At 39.5% G+C, this 21,523-nt stretch overlaps 1 protein-coding gene across 1 annotated transcript in view; it reads right to left on the reverse strand.

Annotated features, from left to right (window-relative positions):
- dcp1a (decapping mRNA 1A) overlaps nucleotides 1–21,523 on the reverse strand; it is an 89,346-nt gene that overhangs the window by 40,670 nt on the left and 27,153 nt on the right. The window contains exons 3-4 of the mRNA XM_072280397.1: nucleotides 18,859–18,986; nucleotides 1,562–1,628 (exon numbers count right to left, since the gene is read on the reverse strand). Of these exons, the coding sequence (XP_072136498.1) occupies nucleotides 1,562–1,628; nucleotides 18,859–18,986 (195 nt within the window). The remainder of the gene's footprint in view (nucleotides 1–1,561; nucleotides 1,629–18,858; nucleotides 18,987–21,523) is intronic.

A 21,523-nucleotide genomic window follows, 5' to 3' on the forward strand; every position in this document is an offset into this window, starting at 1 on the left:
CAATCACGTTCCTGAGACCATGATCATCACCTACATCATATGACACAGCACATGATGATGATGACGATGACGACATGATGCTATAGGGTTGAAAGAAAACGACAGGGTTTCAGACTGAATAAAATTTGTGTCCCAGAGGAATTCTTTAAACTGGAGATTTTGTTTTTTGAAAGTCAATATTTTCCAGTCAAGGGATTTACTAATTGCAGACAGTTACATGTCATTAATGTTTTTAGCTCTTGCAAGCTAATTTTAAGCCTCCAGATTGCTTTATAGTAATCTTATGCAGCAACAGAACGTTGTGCTTTCACAGCTGAGGCAAAAATTTGCATTACTTTCTTCAAAGTTGTTCAATTACATTTTGGTGAGATACACCAGTAGAGGAATGTCTGACAGTCCAGCACTCTCTGTTCTATATCAACGACAGAACAAGATTTTAATCACCATAATTCCAGAAATAGGAACATTGTTCTGAATGTTTATCATTTGAGTGCAAGAACCATTATCAGAAATTGAACAAGCTTAACAGGTTGTTACAACTGACCACTCAATGTGCAAGGCTATTTGGTAATTGGGTTGGTCATTCTTCTGGATTCTGTATCTAAGTTCTTATGTTTCAGAATACAGCAAGTTAATCAAGTGTGGCAGCTGTCCTCTCATCAATGCTACATCTGAGCTATACCGAACATACTTAAAATAATACCAAAACCCAGAAAATCTTCACATTTATATTAATTAAATTATAAAGATGTTCTACCCCATAGACTGTTGAGGAAAGCAGCCAGAGACTGCTGACCTTCCCTAGATGAAAACTGCAACAGCTGCCACAAGAGCAGGTGTACAAACATGACTACTGGGCCCTTTAAATAGATCATTCCATCAGAACTCAAGTTAAACCTAAGAATACATTAAAACTTGCGTCAATCAGCAAATAGACAACAACGTCCTGAAGAATTAAACAAAAAATGCTATCTTGTTACTTATTCAGTGGTTTTCCTCCAAGTTTACAGATACAGTGGTAATCACTTAGTGATCCTGACTTCCATGCACAAAAGGTTTTCATTTTTGAAAGTGATCACAAAATTGGTGCTTAAATATCAGGATTTTATTGAGTAGAAGAATTGTCTTGTATCACACTCAATTGATAGTTAAATGGCTAGATGTTAAATTATTACTTTTAAGAGATTAAATGTCTACATAATTAAGTTACAGTCTTTTATGGGTTGACTTACCTTTATTATGGTATGGATCCTACTTTACATTCCATTTTGTCAATGAAATATAGTTCGAATGTCATTTTCCTTTAAGGTTATAAAAAAATTAAATAGACCAGCATAACATATTACAGAGGTGGGGTGAGAAATACATTAAAGGGGTATCACTTAATGGATTTAAACAGAAGTGTTGCAAACATATACAACTTGCACATTTTGATTTATTAAATTAGCAATCATTTCCAAAACTAGAAAATTTTACCTAATGTTGTTATGAAATTTAGAACAATTAACTTTGTAATTACAGCTTTTGGTTGATTTTACAGCGAACAGATTTTAGTTCTTACTTTGACATAAGTTGTGCAATTCGTTGACAGTCATTCTTGTCATAAAACCAGATGCTGTAAATTGACACTAAAAAAAAGAAAAACAAAAATCAGTTTCCCCCTCTTGAAAAATTTCTCGAACATTATGTCACTTAATGCTCACAACTATCACAGAGCTATTGATAAATTATTTTGATCTTTATCAAACAAATAGCACCGTGAAGAGCAAAGTGATTTATCAACACGGGCACAAAAAATTTGAGATAAGTTTGCACCAGCTGTTTATCACAACTGACCAATTATGGATGCATCTTCCAGAAAAATTTGAATTTCCTGAGCTGCTCTAAAGTTCAATGTAAGAGCAGCAGCTGCAAAAGCAAAAGATTAAGCCATAGGCACACCTTAATTGCTTGTTGATGCTGCATGGGAAAGGAAAGAACCTTGACAAAAAGTGAAGAATCATTAGAGTACAAAAGGGAATAATAAGAAATTCAAGATTTAAACTTCCATTTGCAGTTATTTATGGGCATTAACTCATTTACCCCAAATCAGAAAATATTGGAAATGCTCAATTAAGGAAACATCTGCTGAAGAAAGTTAAATTTTCAGGTTAAAAACCAGTAAGAATTTAAGGAACAGGTTAAAAATATACTGCCAACCTACGGCAGTATAAAATATTTAGCTTCAATGGACCAATAAGCTAATAAATAGCTGCATTGAAAAAGGCACAAAATAGATAATCAAAAGTGAACAGCATGGCTAACTTTAAACTAATTCCATTTAAAAGAACGTTCAATAAGTGAGGCACCTTAGCAGATTGTTCACAAACACAAGAGTAACACACAAAATGCTCGAAGAACTTAGCAGGTCAGGCAGCATTGATGGAAATGAACGTTTCAGGTTGCGACCCTTCATCAGTACTGAAGTAGAAGGGGGAAGTGCCAGAATAAAGAGGTGGGGGAGGGAGGGGAAGGAGTACAAGCTAAAAGGTGATAGGTGAAGCCAGGTGGGTGGGGAAGGGGTGATGAAGTAAGAAACTATGAGGTGATAGGTGGAAAAGATAAAGGGCTGAAGGAGGAATTTGATAGGAGAGGAGAGAGGGCCATGGGAGAAAGGGAAGGAGGAGGAGCACATATCACCTGATGAGGTTGGAGGAGCAACACCTCAAATTCCCTCTGGGTGGCCTCCAACCCATTGGAATGCACATTGACTTCTCTAATTTGCGGTAATTTCCGCCCTCCCCGCTTCTTCCATTCTCTTCTGGCTGCCCTCTTATCTCTTTCTCTTCACCTGCCTATAATCTCCCTTGGTGCCCCCCCTTCCCTTTCTCCCATGGTCCATTCTCCTCTCCTGTAAAGCAGAGGAAGTTTGGAATTGTGCTGTACTTTCACAGACATTATTTTGATGCATATTGCAATCATTTTCAAAATGGCATAACAAAATATTAAAATAATTTGAATTGATTTAGCTTGAAATATTATTTCCTGGCAAATGATCTCGATCTCCTCACTAACCTTCAATTCTCTGGCCCTGACCACCACATTTTCACCATGGATGTCCAGTCCTTATACACTTCTACTCCTCATCAAAAAGGCCTTAAAACTCAATGCTTCTTTCTCAATAAAAGCAACTAGCTCTGCTGCACTATCACCCCCCTCCGTTTGGCAGTACTTGTTCTCACTCTCAAAAACTTTTCCCTTAGCTCCACCCACTTTCTCTGGACTCAAGGGGTAGTCATGGGCACTCATTTGTGCCCCAACTATGCCTGCCTGTTCATTGTCTACATAGAACAGTCCTTATTCCAAGCCTTCCCTGTAAAGCTCCCCAACTCTTCCTCCACAATATTGATGACTGCATTGGTGCTGCTTCACTCATTCAAGCTGAGCTTGTCAATTTCATCAACTTTGCCTCCAAGTTCCACCCAGCCCTTAAATTCATTTGGTCCATTTATAACACCTCCTTCCCCTTTCTTGATCTGTGTCTCCATCTCTGTGGAGACAAACTGTCAAACAATATCTTTTATAAACCTACTGATTCCCACGGTTATTTTGACTATACCTCTTCCCACCATGTCTCCTGTAAAAATGATAATCCATTTTTTTGGTTCCTTTATCTTGGCTACATCTGTTCCCAGAATGCAGCTTTCCTTTCCAGGACATCACTCACTTCCTCCACCATTGATGCTGCCTTCACCTGCACCTTCTCCACTTCCAAATGCCCATGCTCACCCAATCTTCCTGTCACCTTGAAAGTGATAGAGTTCCTCTTGTTCTTACCTACCACCTCATGAGCCTCCACATCCAACACATCATTCTCAACAACTTCCACCATCTCCAAAGGGAATCTACTACCAAATATACCTTCATCTCTGTGCCCCACCCCCTGCTTTCCACAGTGATTTCTTCCTCCAAGATTTCTTTGACCATTCATCTCTCCCCACTAATCTCCCTCCCGGCACCTATCCCTGCAAGCAGCCCAAGTTCTACATCTGCCCATTCGTTCTACACCTGCCCATTCGCCTCCTCCCTCATCTCCATTCAGGGTCCCAAATAGTCCTTCCAGGTGAAGCAACACTTACCTACAAATCTGCTGGGGCTGTCTATAGTGTCTGATGCCAATGCAGCCTCCTCTACATTGGTGAGACAGCTGAAAAAACTGGGAGACTGCTTCTTCAAGCACTAAAGTTCTCGACCTGATTACATTAATATTGATTCCTCCTTTCAATAAAAACAAACCCTTCTGCTATTCCGCAATCTGGACCCTTACCCCTTCTCACCACCTTTTCTCAACTCCCCCTTCCCTTTCTCCAAGCATTTACTCTATCAGATTCGTTCCCCTCCAGCCCTTTCCCTTTCCTACCCACCTGGCTCTACCTATCACCTTCTGGCAAACCTCCTTCCCCACCCCTACCTTTTAATTCTGTCATCTTCTACCTTCCTCTCCAGTCCTGAAGGGTCTCAGCCCAAAACACTGACTAGTTATTCATTCCGACAGATGCTGCCTGACCCAGAGTTCCTCCAGCACTTTGTGTGTTGCTTTGGATTTCCAGCATCTATTGAATTTCTCATGTTAATAATTCATAAAGTTCATTTTAGAATACACTTTGATCAAATTCTGATAACCACTGGGTAATTGATTGGGTATTACCACAGAATAGTCAAATCTAAATAAATTTTAAATCTGTCAATACATTCCAATGGCACACAAAATGATTCTAGTTAACAAGTCATCAAAATATTAAAGATTTCCAAAAAAATTACCAAAAGATTAATTTGCTGGCAGGATCAAAATTTGAATCAGTACTGCTGTGTAATAGAAATATATGTACATGCTACATTATGTGCACTTGAATATTACAATTATACAGTGACATTACTAGTTTTGATATTCGATTTGCTATCAGCAGACAGATTATACATTTATCCAGATTGCTTTACATTTTAAATAATCAACTTTAAATAATACACTTTAAAAACTGTATTGCAGTGCATACAAATGTAATATCAGCAATATTCATGGGAAAATCGGCTGCTCTTAAGTTTTCATTTCAAAGAGAAAAACATTCTCACTCAAGCAGGTTCAAGAGTCAGGAAGTACTTAACAAGTACCAATCACCCCTATTGTTTAGGGGCTACTTAGGAATACCTGAAGATATTGTATCATGGAATAAAATGATAGCCAGTGTTTTTCCACACTGCAAGCTGGTTATCCTTGGCCATTTCTAAAAATCTTCTGAAGATTTATTCAAAGCAACAGGTCTCTAATTGAGAACACTTGATTAAATTGAATTAAGCAACAAAACAAAGACATTACTGGCGAAGAGAGTACAAGATGGAGTAAAAGATAAATTGATAGTGCCTTTCAAAATCTTTCATTCAATTTAATGAAATTAATGCTAGTGTCAGCATTGCTTTAACGGTCTTCCCTCTTCATTGGAGAGCACAGAATAAGGACTACCGAGAAAACATGGATGTTGGAAAATGATATTAAATGACTGGCTCAGGAGTGCATTCGAAGGTACTGTAGCTTGATAGCATTAACAGTTACCTACTAACCCTCAGAATAGTCACAAGTACATCTAACAAGCAAAAAGAAAAAATCCAAATCCCATCGTGGTGACATAAATTGAACTGAAGCAAATCTCAATAATGGTAACTATGAAACTTTTCTTCTTATACAAATCCTATCTCATTCAGCAATGTTTTCTCTACACATTTTTAACTTGGTACTGAAATATCAATACAGAAAAATGTAATTTGCAACTTCTACATATTACACATTTTTAATCCAGCAGATCTCAACAGAATTATACAATTTAGTTTTGTTACAGATTAATACATGCAATGATCCCAATCATTTTCCAGCTTTATTTATTGATAGACCTCAGAAGAAAATCAACTGTGTAATTGTTCTTCTTAACTCTAAGGAATACAAATGTTTAATACAATCCACTTTTACCTCCAAACTTAAGATCACTATGGGACAAAGTCAACCAGAAATATATTTAAATTATTTAAAAATGTATCCAAAGTTAGTCACAATCAGTTAAATTACCACTTGTATCTTTAGCTAATAAATTGCAAAGCGGTTAACTGCACCTCATTCAGCATCATACCAAATTAAATGACAATGTATAACTTGTGTGATTTCCAACAGCCTCAAACACCGTCCCAAATAGTGACCCAGTAACAATGTCAGAGTAGACTCCACCATTAAAAGTCGCAAATGCCTCACATATCTGTTGTCACTGATAAGTTCAGCTGCCACTATGTTTCTCAAAATCAGGCATTCATCAACTCTGACACTACATCACTCCAACCAAAACTTAGTACTTCAACAACTTGACTCCAGCGTTAAAACAAATCTAACGAATACTGCTTGTGAAGTACATTTGGATGGAGGTACAAGCACAAAAGGCTTTATGCTTGCCTAATAATTGAATCAAGTGGTATTGTTCGGACCCAGTACAATTTACTATAGTGAATGCTAAAGGATATTTGCCTGTTATCAGTCCCCAAGTTCCACTTAAGTGCTCCACAATTCTTCAGTAATCTGAGTGAACCATGGCTTTAACTCATCCTTGAATTTTTCTCTTGAATTGAGAACCTTGGAATATTAACTAAATGTGAGTATGGAGGATATTTCAAAGTCACTTTTTACAAAATGGAACTCCCAGCAAGAAGCATGCCCCAATTATAAAGGCAGCATAGTAAGTGAAAGCAATCTGGAGCCATACTTTACAATGACAGGTAAGCGTTCACTTTACTTTGAAATATTACATTTATTAAGCTTTAAACATCAAGAAGTAAGCATAATATACTCAAGTGATGACATATAATATATACTCATTAAGCAACTTATTCAAATGTTTGAAGGAGGCATAAACAGGTTTATTGGAATTGGGGTTGGGAAATTCTTGTTTGATTAGTGACTTAACATTTGAGCTTAATTTGTCGATAATTAAAGAGTTTTGATTAAAATATTACATTTTGAAAACTACAGCTATTGTTGGCATATGTGCATCTTTAGAATCTTGCTGCACTTTATGAACTTAAAGTAATCTTAAAGATGCAAAGCAATAAAAATCAAGAAACCTAATACTTGATAATATTTAAAAACATTCATTACATCAGAGTCTTCCCAAAAAGATTCTTCTGGAATGTGTCAGCTGTTAATATATTAGACAAAGTTGACATGCTATATTTATAGTAACACTTACACAGTTAAATACATTAACTTGACAGAATGGACATTATCTAATCATAAGTTAATTCAGTTCAAATGAATGAGGAGGAAATGTACTATGCTGTTTTAAGTCACTTTACAACCAACTGATAAGCCATCCCTCCACAAAGTTAATTGTTATATAAATTTAGTTCTCTGTATAGTATACAGTACATGCCAAACAGTGGTTCACATATGCACCAAGGATTATTTTTATTCTTTGCTAACAAGTGTCAGATTAAAAAACGGATAAGATTACATACTCAGAATCAAGAGTAATAATGTCACTTTCTATTTTTCTACATTACAGGCAACTACCAATAAGAATAGTGACAAAAAGTAATTGTGAATAGCACCATAAATGTAGATATAACAGAAAATGGTTCCAGTGATCATTTTTGTTTCTATACTCCATGACAGGTGTAAATATTTAATCACACTGCTTATCCTTACCATATCAGGTCACTTAACACAAGTCTGCTATATCTCACTGTGACCAATTCAATCAAGGTTAATATAACATGGCCACAATTACACAAAGACAGCTGTATTTTAAACTACAAAGAATTCGTAACTCACAGAATTTAAAACTGAGAACATACACTTTCAGAACTCAAATTTTAAATTAATTAGCTTCAAGATGTTGCATATTTGTAGTCAAGTAGAAAAGGAACACAGTCTTCAATAAAAGTAATAATTTGAGTGATAAATTGATTGTATTATCTTTATAATGATTGTATTTTATAATTGTGAGTTTATTGCACATTAAAGGAGGAAAACATCCAAAACATTCCTGCAAATCCCTTTGACTGTCTGCATACTCCAAACTGAAATTCTCTTATATCAGGATTCATTTACATCTGTATTAACCAGAGAACTTGCAACTTTCTTTAGCATGGCATACAATTTGAGAAGCGCAGTGAGGGCTGTTGACAAGGCCCACCATGGCCAGCTGATTTAAAACCTGAAAACTCATAAGATCCAAAACTGGCAGGAAGTCAACAGTAATGGTTCTTGTGTATTTTTTTGATAACTATTTTTTGTTACCATTAACATTCCACAAGCCTCAGTATTTAGCATCTTTTGCTGCTTTAACAACTTAGATCTGTATGTTGAGGGACATTATTGTGAAGATGGTACAGACATTAGCCTTGGCTTGACAACAAGGAAGTTTTAGATTTCAGAAAGACAGTCTGGTAATGCGCACAAATGAAAATTGTCACTGTGCTGCCTAAGGATGTGCAAAGTAAACACATCTGTGTTGCACCAACCCAACTATGTAACTAATGTGACAATACAGCGGTGTGGAGTGATAGAAGGACACCCACACATCTTTAAAAGTAGCAGGACACATTGATAAGAAGATTAACCAGGAAGATGGGATGCCTTCCTTTTTTAGGTGTTGAATAGAATACAAGGTTTCTTATTTTAGAACTGTATAGATCACCGAAGCAGATTACAGTTCAAGTACTATTAGTTGCATTACACGAAAGACATGACTGCAGTGGAGAGGTGGCAGGAATAGAAAATTGTGGTAATTAAGAAAAATAACAAACGTGTTGATTTTTTTTGGAACAGAAAAAGCAAGTGAAATTGAAATCTTTTGAAATCTTTTAAAATAAAGTGATCTTTCTGTTGACTCTACCCAGGCATATTTCGTCTAGCAGAAGGAACACAGGTTTAAAGTAATTGATACAAGGATGAGATTTTAGATAAGACACTTTCATTCAATGGACATTAGAGGTTTAAAACACATTGCCTGAAAGAATGCCAGAAGATAAACCCTCACAGCTATGAAGTGCACATGTACTGAAAGAGAATTTACTGTACAGCAGACCCAGTGTTAGAAGGTGGGATTAGACTGTATTTCTTTGTTTGGCAGTGACAATGGGCTGAATACCCTCCATCTTAATTATTTAGGGTTCTCAAACATGTTGGCTTTGGTTTATGTAGCTACAGCACTTTCTATGACCAAAAGACACAACAAACTAAATAAAGCACCTATTCAACAACCAACTTCTTTCAGGATACCAAGGAAAAACAAGCACTGGAAACTTGGGGAGAATAAAGTACCACAAGTATCAATGAATTCAATGAACCGACAATCTATGTTAGTTTGTAGGAATGAAACAAGGACAATGGGAAAATTAAGTTGCTTTTCACCACACAATAATTAAGATCTCTTCCATCCACAAGGGGGCAGATTGTGGCTTAGTTCAACTCCTGCTAAAAATTGCATCCTTGTTTCAATCTATAACCTTCGAAGAGCAATTACCACTAGATTCACAGAATTGTACAGCACAGCCCTTCGGTGCAACTCTTCCATGCTGACCAAGAGGCTTATTTAAATCAACCCCATCAGCCTATATTTGGTCCATCCCTCTCAACATTTCCTATTCAAGCACATAATAGTACCCGTCGTTACCACTCCTGGCTGCTCAGTCTATATGCTCACCCATCTTCTGTGTGGAAGAACTTTCCCCCTGCACCTTAAACGTACAATGCCCAGTTTCTAAACTTGGAAAAATATTATTGTAACTATCTACCGTATCTATGCCCCTCAAAAATTTATAAGCCTCCAAGCTAACTCTTCGGCCTCCTTCATCTAGGGAGGACAGTCCCAGCCTATCTGATATCTTATAACTCAAACCTGTCAAGATTGGAATTGAGAGAGCAGTCGAATAAGGCCAACTATGTTTTAAGCAGATGCTTTAAAACATCAAGCCTTTGCCCTTTGTGAAAACAGACTGTTTAACTTAAATTTATGCTTTATTCATACAATGATCATCCTCTCTGAATGGATTAAAAATATCCTTTCAGACGCCATCCTTTCATTTGAAAATAGATAGTGAAATTTCACTTGGACATTTGAAATACAAACATGTAATCTACACTCTGACCAGGCACGAAGATTTAAGGTACAACTCTGATTTAGAAGATGAAACAAAAAGTCCGGCTTTCAAATTATACTTCAGAATTTTTCAATGTAACTGAAGCTAGCTACTTAGGTTTGAACAGTTGTGTGCCCAGATCATTGCAATCACTGTATTACATTTATTTTAACATCAAAAGCTCAGGACTGTTAAAATATTAACCTATAGTTAATATTAGCTTCAATCTAAAAAAACAAATCAGAAGTATGAATGTTGACTACCAGTATGTACAGTAACTCTCACAAACCAGATAATGAAAAAGAAACAGTTTAACTGGAGTGAACTATGTGGAGATTTTGCAAAATGTTCATTAATTGCAAATCAATTAATCACCAGTCTCCAAAAAACTATATTCTACAATTCTTTTCGAAAACAAATGATGGAACGAAAAGGATCTTTAACAAAAGTATAGCATATAACGTTTGTAAAATAATATGGAATGGATGTGTAAAAAAGTTGGAAATAACTTGCACGAAAATATATTTCTATTCAATAGCTCTAAACGTGTAATGGAATGAATTTCAAAGACATAGAATAATGATTAGCTACTGCTGTCCATATGTCTAAAATTACTGCAAGAGGATTATGGCAGCAGGCACTGTGCTTTGTTTTAAATATGAACTACAAAACCAATTCAAAAAAATACAGAAAGGAGAAAAGAATTAACTTAAAAAAAACTTAACCGTAATATAAAACTGAAAGTAACCAAACCCAAGATTGCAAATCAGAGAACAGTCAAACAAGGCCGAATGTGTTTTAAATCTGCGGCTATAAAACATCAAGCCTTTGTGAAAACAGACTGTTTAACTTAAATTTATGCTTTATTCATAGTGTTCCTGAATCAAAAGTATCATAATATGGGGTAATGATTACACGTCTACATAACATCATTTTCAGTTACTTTATACATGTTGAAGTTATACAAACATAGAAAACCTACAGCATAATACAGGCCCTTTGCCCCACAACGCTGTGCTAAACATGTACTTACTTTAGAAATTACCCAGGGTTACCCATAGCACTCTATTTTTCTAAGCTCCATGTACCTATCCAGGAGTCTCTTAAAACACCCTATCGTATCCGCCTCCACCACTGTCACCGGCAGCCCATTTCACACACACACTACTCTCTGCGTAAAAAACTTATCCCTGACATCTCCTCTGCACCTACTTCCAAGCATCTCAAAAACTGCGCCCTCTCGTGCTAGCTATTTCAGCCCTGGGAAAAAACCTCTGACTATCCACACGATCAATGCCTCTCACCATCTTATACACCTCTATTAGGTCACTTCTTATCCTCCATCGCTCCAAGGAAAAAAGGCTGAGTTCACTCAACCTATTCTCATCAGGCATACTCCCCAACCCAGGCAACATCCTTGTAAATCTCCTCTGAACCCTATGGTTTCCACATCCTTCCTATAGTGAAGTGACCAGAACTGAGTGCAGTACTCCAAGTGGGGTCTGACCAGGGTCCTATATAGCTGAAATATTACCTCTCGGCTCCTAAACTCAATCCCACAATTGATGAAGGCCAATGCCCCATATGCTTTCTTAACCATAGAGTCAACCTGCACAGCAGCTTTGAGTGTCCTATGGACTCAAACCCCAAGATTCCTCTGATCCTCCACACTGCCAAGAGTCTTACCACTAGTACTATATACTACCATCATATTTGACCTACCAAAATGAACCACCTCACACTTATCTGGGTTAAACTCCATCTGCCACTTCTCAGCCCAGTTTTGCATCCTATCAATGTCCCGCTGTACCCTCTGACAGTCCTCCACACCATCCCCCACAACCCCCTCAACCTTTGTGTCATCAGCAAATTTACTAAACCATCCCTCCACTTCTCATCCAGGTCATTTATAAAAATCATGAAGAGCAAGGGTCCCAGAACAGATCCCTGAGGCAATGGTCACCAACCTCCTTGCAGAATATGACCCGTCTACAACCACTCTTTGCCTTCTGTGGGCAAGCCAGTTCTGGATCCACAAAGCAAGGTCCCCTTGGATCCCATGCTTCCTTACTTTCTCAATAAGCCTTGCATGGCGTACCTTGTCAAATGCCTTGCTGAAATCCATATACGTCTACTGCTCTACCTTCATCAATGTGTTTAGTCACATCCTCAAAAAATTTAATCAGGCTCGTAAGGCACGACCTACCTTTGACAAAGCCATGCTGACTATTCCTAATCATATTATGCCTCTCCAAATGTTCATAAATCCTGCCTCTCAGGATCTTCTCCATCAACTTACTATCGACTGAAGTAAGACTCACTGGTCTATAATTTCCTGGGCTATCTCTACTCCCTTTCTTGAATAATGGAACAACTTCCGCAACCCTCCAATCCTCCGGAACCTCTCCCGTCCCCATTGATGATGCAAAGATCATTGCCAGAGGATCATCAATCTCCTCCCTCGCCTCCCACATGCATCTCATCCGGTCCCAATGACATCCAACTTGATGCTTTCCAAAAGCTCCAGCACATCCTCTTTCTTATTATCTATATGCTGCTCAAGCTTTTCAATCCACTGTAAATCATCCCTACATTACCAAGATCCTTTTCCATTGTGAATACTGAAGCAAGGTACTCATTAAGTACCTCTGCTATCTCCTCCGGTTCCATACACACTTTTCCACTGTCACACTTGATTGGTCCTATTCTCTTGCGTCTTATCCTCTTGCTCTTCACATACTTGTAAAATGCCTTGGGGTTTTCTTTAATCTTGCTCACCAAGGCCTTCTCATGGCCCCTTCTGGCTCTCCTAATTTCATTCTTAAGCACCTTCCCGCTAGCCTTATAATCTTCTAAATCTCTATCATTATCTAGTTTTTAGAACGTTTCGTGAGCTTTTCTTTTCTCCGTGACCATTTTTTCAACTACATTTGTACACCACGGTTCCTGTACTCTACCATCTTTTCCCTGTCTCGTTGGAACATACCTATGCAGAACGCCATGCAAGTACCCCCTGAATATTTGTCACATTTCTTTCGTACATTTCCCTGAGAACATCTGTTCCCAATTTATGCTTCCAAGTTCCTGCCTAATAGCTTCATATTTCCCCTTACTCCAACTAAACACTTTCCTAACTTGTCTGTTCCTGTCCCTCTCCAATGCTATGGTAAAGGAAGTAGAATTGCAATTACTATCTCCAAAATGCTTTCCCTCTGAGAGACCCGACACCTGACCAGGTTCATTCCCCTATACCAGATCAAGTACAGCCTCTCTTCTTGTAGGCTTATCTAAATATTGTGTCAGGAAGCTTTCTTAAACACACATCACAAACTCCACCCCATCGAAACCCCTTGCTCTCGGGAGATGCCAATCAATATTTGGGAAATTAAAATCTCCCACCACGACAACCCTGTTATTATTATATCTTTCCAGAATCTGTCTCCCCATCTGCTCCTCGATGTCCCTGTTATTATTGGGTGGTCTATAAAAACAACCAGTAGAGTTATTGACCCCTTCCTGTTTCTAACTTCCACCCAGAGACTCAGTAGACAATCCCTCCATGACTTCCTCCTTTTCTGCAGCCGTGACACTATCTTTGATCAGCAGTGCCACTCCCCCACCTCTTTTGCCTCCCTCCCTGTCCTTTCTGAAACATCTAAAGCCTGGCACCCGAAGTAACTATTCCTGCCCCTGAACCATTCAAGTCTCTGTAATGGCCACAACATCACAGCTCCAAGTACTGATCCACGCTTTAATCTCATCCGCTTTGTTCATGATGCTTCTGGCATCAAAATACAGACATCTCAAACCATCGGTCTGAGCGTATCCCTTCTTTATCACCTATCTTCCCTCTCGCACGGTCTCCAAGCTTTCTCTATTTGTGAGCCAAATGCCCCTTCCTCCGTCTCTTCAGTTCGGTTCCCACCCCCCAGCAATTCTAGTGTAAACTCTCCCTAACAGCCTCAGCAAACCTCCCTGCCAGAATATTGGTCCCCTTCGGAGTCAAGTGCAACCCATCCTTTTTGTACAGGTCACGCCTGCCCCAAAAGAGGTCCCAGTGATCCAAAAATCTGAATTCCTGCCCCTGCTCCAATCCCTCACCCATGCATTTATCCTCCACCTCACTCTATTCCTAAACTCATTGTTGTGTGGCACAGGCAGTAATCCTGAGATGACTACCTTTGAGGTCTATTTCTCAACTTCCTTCTGAACTCCCTGTAGTCTGTTTTCAGGACCTCCTCCCTTTTCCTACTTAATTCGTTGGTACCATTATGTACCAGGACCTCTGTCTGTTCACCTTCTCACTTCAGGATATTGTGGACACGATCAGAAACTTCCTGGACCCTGGTACCTGGGAGGCAAACTACCATCCGTGTTTCTTTCCTGCGTGCACAGATTCGCCTGTCTGACCCCTTAACTACAGAGTCCCCTGTTACTGTTGCCTTCTTCCTTTCCCTACTCTTCTGAGCCACAGGGCCAGACTCTGTGCCAGAGGTGTGTGGCCATTATTGCTTTCCCCAGGTAGCCCCCACCACCTCCATCAACAGTACTCAAACAGGAGTACTTATTGTTAAGGGGGACAGTCACAGGGGTACTCTCCAGTACCTGACTCTTGCCCTTCCCTCTCCTGACTGTTACCCACTTATCTGTCTCCCAAGTCCCGGGTGTGACTACTTGCCTATAACTCCTCTCTATTGTCTCTTCACTTTCCCATACCAGATGAAGGTCATCGAGCTGCATCTCCAGCTCCCTAACACGGTCCCTGAGGAGCTGCAGCTCAACACATCTGGCGCAGTTGTGGCTGTCCGGGAAGCTGAGAGTCTCACGGACATCCAACATCTGCCACCCAGTACAGAACACCGGCCTCACAGACATACTTCCTGTTTCTATTCCTCACAAGTAACTTACCTCGCCTCATTATCGTTGAAGCCCGAATAAGCCAAATCCCTACCACTCTGCTTCAGATCACTCTGTCGATGACTGCTCCACAAGGCAGTGTCTCCCTTTTATGCTTGAACCTTCTTTGCTATCTAACTCACAATTGGTGTTCCGGTTATAGCTGCTGATAGGTCACGTACAATGGACAAATGTTCTTGAAGCTCCCTTTTTAAATAACGGCTGCCGACCTGCGAGAAATCCCTCTTGGTAAAGCTCTGTTGATGCCGCTAATAGGCCACGCACGTGGATGATAGAGAGATGAAGAACTATTGAGGGAAGGGTTAGATTGATCTTAGAGTTGGTTAAATGGTCAGCACAACATCGCAGGCCATATGGCCTTTACTGTGCTATAATGTTCTTTGTTAATACTGCCTGAAACAAACTAGATGGGCCGAAAGACCTGTTTCTGTGCTGTAGTGCTTATTGACTCTACACCTATGATATTATATAATGAAGTTACAGCACAATCGGTAAAAATATTTGTGGTATTAACTCAAAAGTGCAAAGCTGGTGATTGTGGAAAGCAAAAAAGTGATGATGGCATCAGAATTGGAAAAGGATGTTCTAATGAAAATAGTCCAATCTGCATCACTAAACACTCGAGAAGCTAAAATAAACCGAATAGCTGCAAGAATCCAAAATGTGAGCCCATAAGTATAAAGAAACTTATTAGAAAATTAATACCCAATGGTTGCAAAGTACAATGTTATACTGCAGAATAAAGCTAAGGCAAAATGATCTCTGGTTGTCAATCCCTCCACCAATGGAAATGCCCTCTCCACCATTCACTCTGTTCAGACCCCTCCATTATGCCTCCTCAGCTATCCAGAAAACTGCCTCACTCTCTTAATTATGCAATGCTTGTAACTGTTCAGAGCTGAATAAAGTTCAAAGTGAATTTATTATTTAAGCACACACGTCAACATATAGAACCCTGAGATTCATTTTCTTGCAGGCATTCATGGTAAATGCAAGAAACACCATAAAATCAATGAATGAGTGCACCCAACAGGAAGGGCAGACAGTGCAAAAGGCAATAAACTGCAAATACAAAAAGAGAAAATAATAATAAGCAATAAATATCGAGGACATGAAATGAAGAGTTCTTGCAACTGAGTCCATAGGTTGTGGGAAAAGTTCAGTATTGGGCTGAGTGAAATGATTCAATAGCCTGATGGTTGAGGGGTAGGTAACATCTCTTCCTGAACCTGGTGGACTTACAGTAAGATGGCGAAACACTCTGACGCAGTGGCTTCTATGGGGGTCAACCAAGAGTGTTTTGTCTTTTTAAACTTTTTTTTTTTTTAAGCATCGCAAGACCCTGTTGGACATTAAGAACTTAAATTACAAGAGGTCTACCCCAGCCGCAAGTTGCTTAATGGAGGAGAAAATGAAAGAACTGGACTTGGTGCAGACAATGATGCTGCCTGTGACAGTTGTCAATGTGCAGAGATGTTCAGTCTAACAGTGAGTGATCAACTTGGTTGCTTTTCTTGTGATTGCAAGACCTTGTTGGTAGTGTGCAGTGTTGCAAATCTAACTTATTGGTGAATGATAGGGAGACTGCATAGGTTCAGTCATAGCGAGGGCTAAGCTCAAGCCGCAGTGCTGCCTGGGGGTGGCGCCAGAGTCAAGTGCTCCACCAAGATGCTGGGGTTGGTGTGGTGTGGCATCTGTGTCGGAGTCAGTGCTGCCCCCCAGTGTTTTCTCAAGAGAAGACAAGTGTTTGATAGCAGATTGTTGCAACATTCATGGACTTAGGGAGTTGGGCTATATTTTTTGCGTCACTGTATTTTACTGCTGTCTTATATACGCTATATGTGCTTCATGCTGTGTATAAGTGTTGGCACTACGTTTTGCACGTTAGCCCTGGAGTAATGCTGTTTCATTGGGCCATATTCATGTATGGATGAATGACAAACTTGAACTTGTGGGTCCTGAGGTGTCTGTACCTCCTTCCTGATGGCAGCAGTGGGAAGAGAACATGGCCTGGATGTTAGGGGTCCCTGATGATGGATACTGCTTTCCTGCAATAGCGCTTCATGTAGATGTGCTCAATAATGAGAAAATCTAGATGATGGAAATCCGAAGCAATACACACAAAATGCTAAAGTAACTCAGCAGGCCAGACAGCATCTATAGAGAAGAGTAAACAGTCGATGTTTCAAGCTGAGATTCTTTATCAGAACTCCTCAAGAAGGGTCTGGCTCGAAACATTGACTGTTCATTCTTTTCCACAGATGGTGCCTGGCCTGCTGAGTTCCTCCAGCATTGTGTGTGTTACTTTACATGTACTCAATGGTGGGGATGGCTTTATCTGTAATGGACTGGACTGTATCCACTACATTTGGTAGGCTCTCCTGTACAAGGGCATTAGTGCCTCCATATCAGGCTATGATGTAACCAGTCACTCTGTCACTGGTATAGAAAGGTTGGCGGTAGTTAGGGTTCCAGTCTTTGCTCTGGGTGGTGTAGAGCTACTTCAGATATGGCAGAGTTGCGTTAACAAACTAGTTGAGAGTAGAGTATTCCTGAGTTATGGTGAGTGGGGATCCAGGTGGGAAAATCACTCCAAGAATTTTTCCCTGCTGATGAAAAGGATTTTACATTATAAATTTTGCTTAAACAAAAGCAAAGAACCCTTACGAGGCAATTGACTTTACATAAGCCACATTACAAGGCCCAGTATTTATTTTGCAAAGTATTCAAATAGCAGGGCTGTACTCTGCCAGATCACAGAATGCAAACCAAAATCAAATCTATTGCATTCCTGCTGCACTTCTACAGCAAAAGCAACAAAGTCATCTTCACTGGCTTAAACTTTGGTTCTTTTCCATTAATAGCAAATTATCCAGACAGCTTTCTTGATAAAGGAGGTAAAGAGCTTGAGATGAGCCAGTGTAAAAAGCCCAGTTGGCTTATGATAAGGAAACTTATTTTCTTACAACAGAAGATAGAAATATTACATTAAAGACACATGAGAGACTGCAGTTTTTTGGAATCTGGATCAAAAAACAAACTGCTTGATAAATTTAGCAGGTTTATACATCTGTGGAGGCAAAAGGATGGTCAACATTCATGTCAAAATCTTGCATTTTGTTCAATTTGGCATTTAGTACTGCGGATGCAATTTTTGGGAATACGTGTATTATCAGGATCAGCTCTTAAAATTAAATCATTAGATTAAGGCTAGACCCCTCATATTCTGTCTAGGTAGCCTCAACCTGACAGCACGAATATTGATCTCTCTAACTTCTGGTAATTTCTCTATACGCCCCCCCTTCCCTTTCTCCCATGGTTCACTCTCCTCTCCCATCAGATGTACTCTACTTCAGTGCTTCACCTTTCACCTCCTAGCTTCTCATTTCATCCCCCTTCTCCCACCACCCATATTCCCCCTCACATGGTTTCACCCATCACCTACCTGTTTGTACTCCTTCCCCTCCCCTCACACTCTTATTCTGGCTTCTTCCCTCTCTCTTTCCAGTCCTGAGGAAGGGGTTTTGGCCTGAAACATCAGCCCCTCCGTAGGTGCTGTCTGACCTGCTGAGTTTCTCCAGTTTTGTGTGTGTGTTGCTCTGGATTTCCAGCATCTGTAAAATCTCTTCTGTTTAGCATTACATACTGTGCTCTCATCAGTTGTGCAAATGTGAACAACATATTTGCTCGGTGCTTAAAATCTATTTAAAATTAAGGGTAGATTTTAAATACAGATTGTACTGCAGTACTGTAATTTAACATTGCAGGCTGAAGATACATACTTACAATTCGAATTTCTATAAAGAAGAAATGGGTCTTGAAGCTGAAACTCTAAATCTTTGTTGATGGGTTCAACTAAATTTTTCATATTTAATCGATTCATGATTGTAAAGCCGTGGTAAGGGGAAGCAGACCTGTGAACAAAAGTGTATTTATTGATTTAAATTCTCAATACAAGAATAATATAAAAATGTTGATACTATAATATTTATCACTGTTTCTACAGAAATAAATATATTTTCCTTTCTTTGGTCAGTACTTTCATGACCAATTTGAAACAAGTCTTTTCCCAATGTACACAGCCAAAAGCAAATCTATAATTCATTGTTCTCTTACTCTAGTCTTCTTTGATTTCTATTAAATCCCCAAATAGAAAGCATAAATTTATTTCATGGATAAGGGGATACTTCTGACAACAATGCAAATTGGCTTTCCTAAGCAAGTCTCATTCTACTTTAATACTGGCAGTAATAAATTTGAACCATTTAGAAATTACAAATGCTTGACAAAGAATGCTTCACTGCACAAAATAATTGCAAGAATTAGGTAATCAATTGAGCATCTGAAAAACTAATTTTCCTATCTCGGCTTTCCTTCAATATTCATCTTATATCTAATGAATGGGTCATTTTCCAGAATACACTTTATCAATGCATCCATCCGTTACATCAAATGTAACTACATTTGATACACATACTTTACTGTCTGACAGCCCATCTCAGAGGACTTCAACTGTGATGTGCTACAATATTCCAAATACAAAACAAACCCTTTAATGTACCATGTTTGAAATACTTGAAAAGGGTTCCAATACACACATGTACAACAGGAATAACATTTTTAGTAGCTCCTCTAACACCATGGGCAATTTTCAGTAAAACTAAAGATTTTCTTTGTTCAGTCTAATCACATAATCGTAATTTCTAGCTTTCAATATAGCACTAAGAATTTTCTTTAGAAGTTAATCAATATTTAATCAAATCTTCTTAGAATGCAAATTAAATAAAAGCTGTGCTCTCACTTGTTGTACTTCAATACTGGTTGAGTTTTTGGAAAATGTCTCTTCTACCTCTGGATGCACGCTAATATATACTGTAAACCACAAATGCATTAGATAAGAATATTCCTAACAATAACATGCAGAGGAAACCAAGTGGTCAATAATCTTAAGGTAAGCAGTCAAATCAAGGTCTGGTTAGTTAATCATGATTATGCAGTACAAGCTGTGAGAGTATCTAAAAGCATTTGCAACCAACTGGAAACAGTCTTTCTGTCTACAATCCTGAAGATGCTCAGTTCCTAACTGAGAAATTCTTGCTGCTTAAGGCAAAGCATATCAGGAATGCTTTTGCTAGAGCAAAGCAAGAGGAACTGTTGCCTGGGATGAAACCAGTAGGAGTGCATGTTCGGTGTATTATTGCTAGCATTTCAGAACACAAGAATGGGACAATTCTTCAGCTAGATTGAAGGGGAGTGCCTGGATTTACGTAATATCTCATGCCACTTTCACTGAAAGTCAAGTCAGGTCTGATGAGATCACCCAATCCTAACAGATCTTGGGAAAATCTAGGCAGCCTAGCTGTTTCTTCAACGTAGGCATGCCTACTGTTTGCTAAAACAAACAGCTTTCATTCAATTTCCCCAAAGATTCCTGGGAAAAGCACGAAACATGTACATCTCTTCGGATCAAGAAGACAGTGGTTAGAGGCTAAGGGTTTCCAGCGAGAAGACACTTTATTTCTCGGAGTAGGAGAGGCGCCAGACTGCGCAAGCGCGTGACGTCAGCCAGTTGAGCGCGAACAGTTTAAAAAAAAACACCATATCCAGCAGGCAGTGTCGGAGCGGGCTGCGGAGTGAGAGGGTGCAGAGTGAAAGGGCTTTGGCTCAACGGGCTTCGGCGGAGACGGGAAGAGGCTTCCTGCGACTGTTGAGTCTCATAGTAACGGAGTAAGTTACAGTTTTTTGGTATCTAGTACAAACAGTAGCATTAGAGGTATGCATCTAGGATTAGTGTTGTGCTTGGAGTGCCAGATGTGGGGACCCTGGGAGACTCCCAGCCTCCCCAAGGATCACATCTGCACAAGGTGCACTGAGATGAGGCTCCTGAAGGACCGTGTTAAGCAGCTGGAGATGGAAATTGATGACCTTCGGCTAATTAGGGAAAGTGAGGTGGTGATAGATACTACCTATAGAGAGGTAGTGGATAGCACCCCTGTGACAGTCCCCCTCAGAAATCGATATATCGTTTTGGATACTGTTGAAGAGGCAGACCTGACAGAGGAGGACCACAGTGAACGAGACTCTGGTATTCTGCCCAGTGTCGAAATCAAGAGAGCAAGAAGAAATGCGGTAGTTATAGGGGATTCCATCCTAAGGGGGATGGACAAGAGATTCTGCGAGCCGGACAAGGATACCCGGATGGTGTGTTGCCTCCCTGGTGCCAAGGTACGGGATGTCTCAGATCGAGTCCAGAGTATTCTGAGGAGAGAGGGCGAGCAGCCAGAAGTCTTGGTACATGTTGGTACCAATGACATAGACAGAAAAAGTGAGGAGGTCCTGAAGAAAGATTACTGGGAGCTAGGAAGAAAATTGAAAAGCTGGACCTCCAGAGTAATAATATCAGGATTGCTGCCTGAGCTGCGCGCTAATGATGGTAAGAATAGCAGAATTA

Source organism: Mobula birostris, chromosome 16 (genome assembly GCF_030028105.1).
Source record: "Mobula birostris isolate sMobBir1 chromosome 16, sMobBir1.hap1, whole genome shotgun sequence".
Classification (NCBI taxonomy): domain Eukaryota; kingdom Metazoa; phylum Chordata; class Chondrichthyes; order Myliobatiformes; family Myliobatidae; genus Mobula; species Mobula birostris.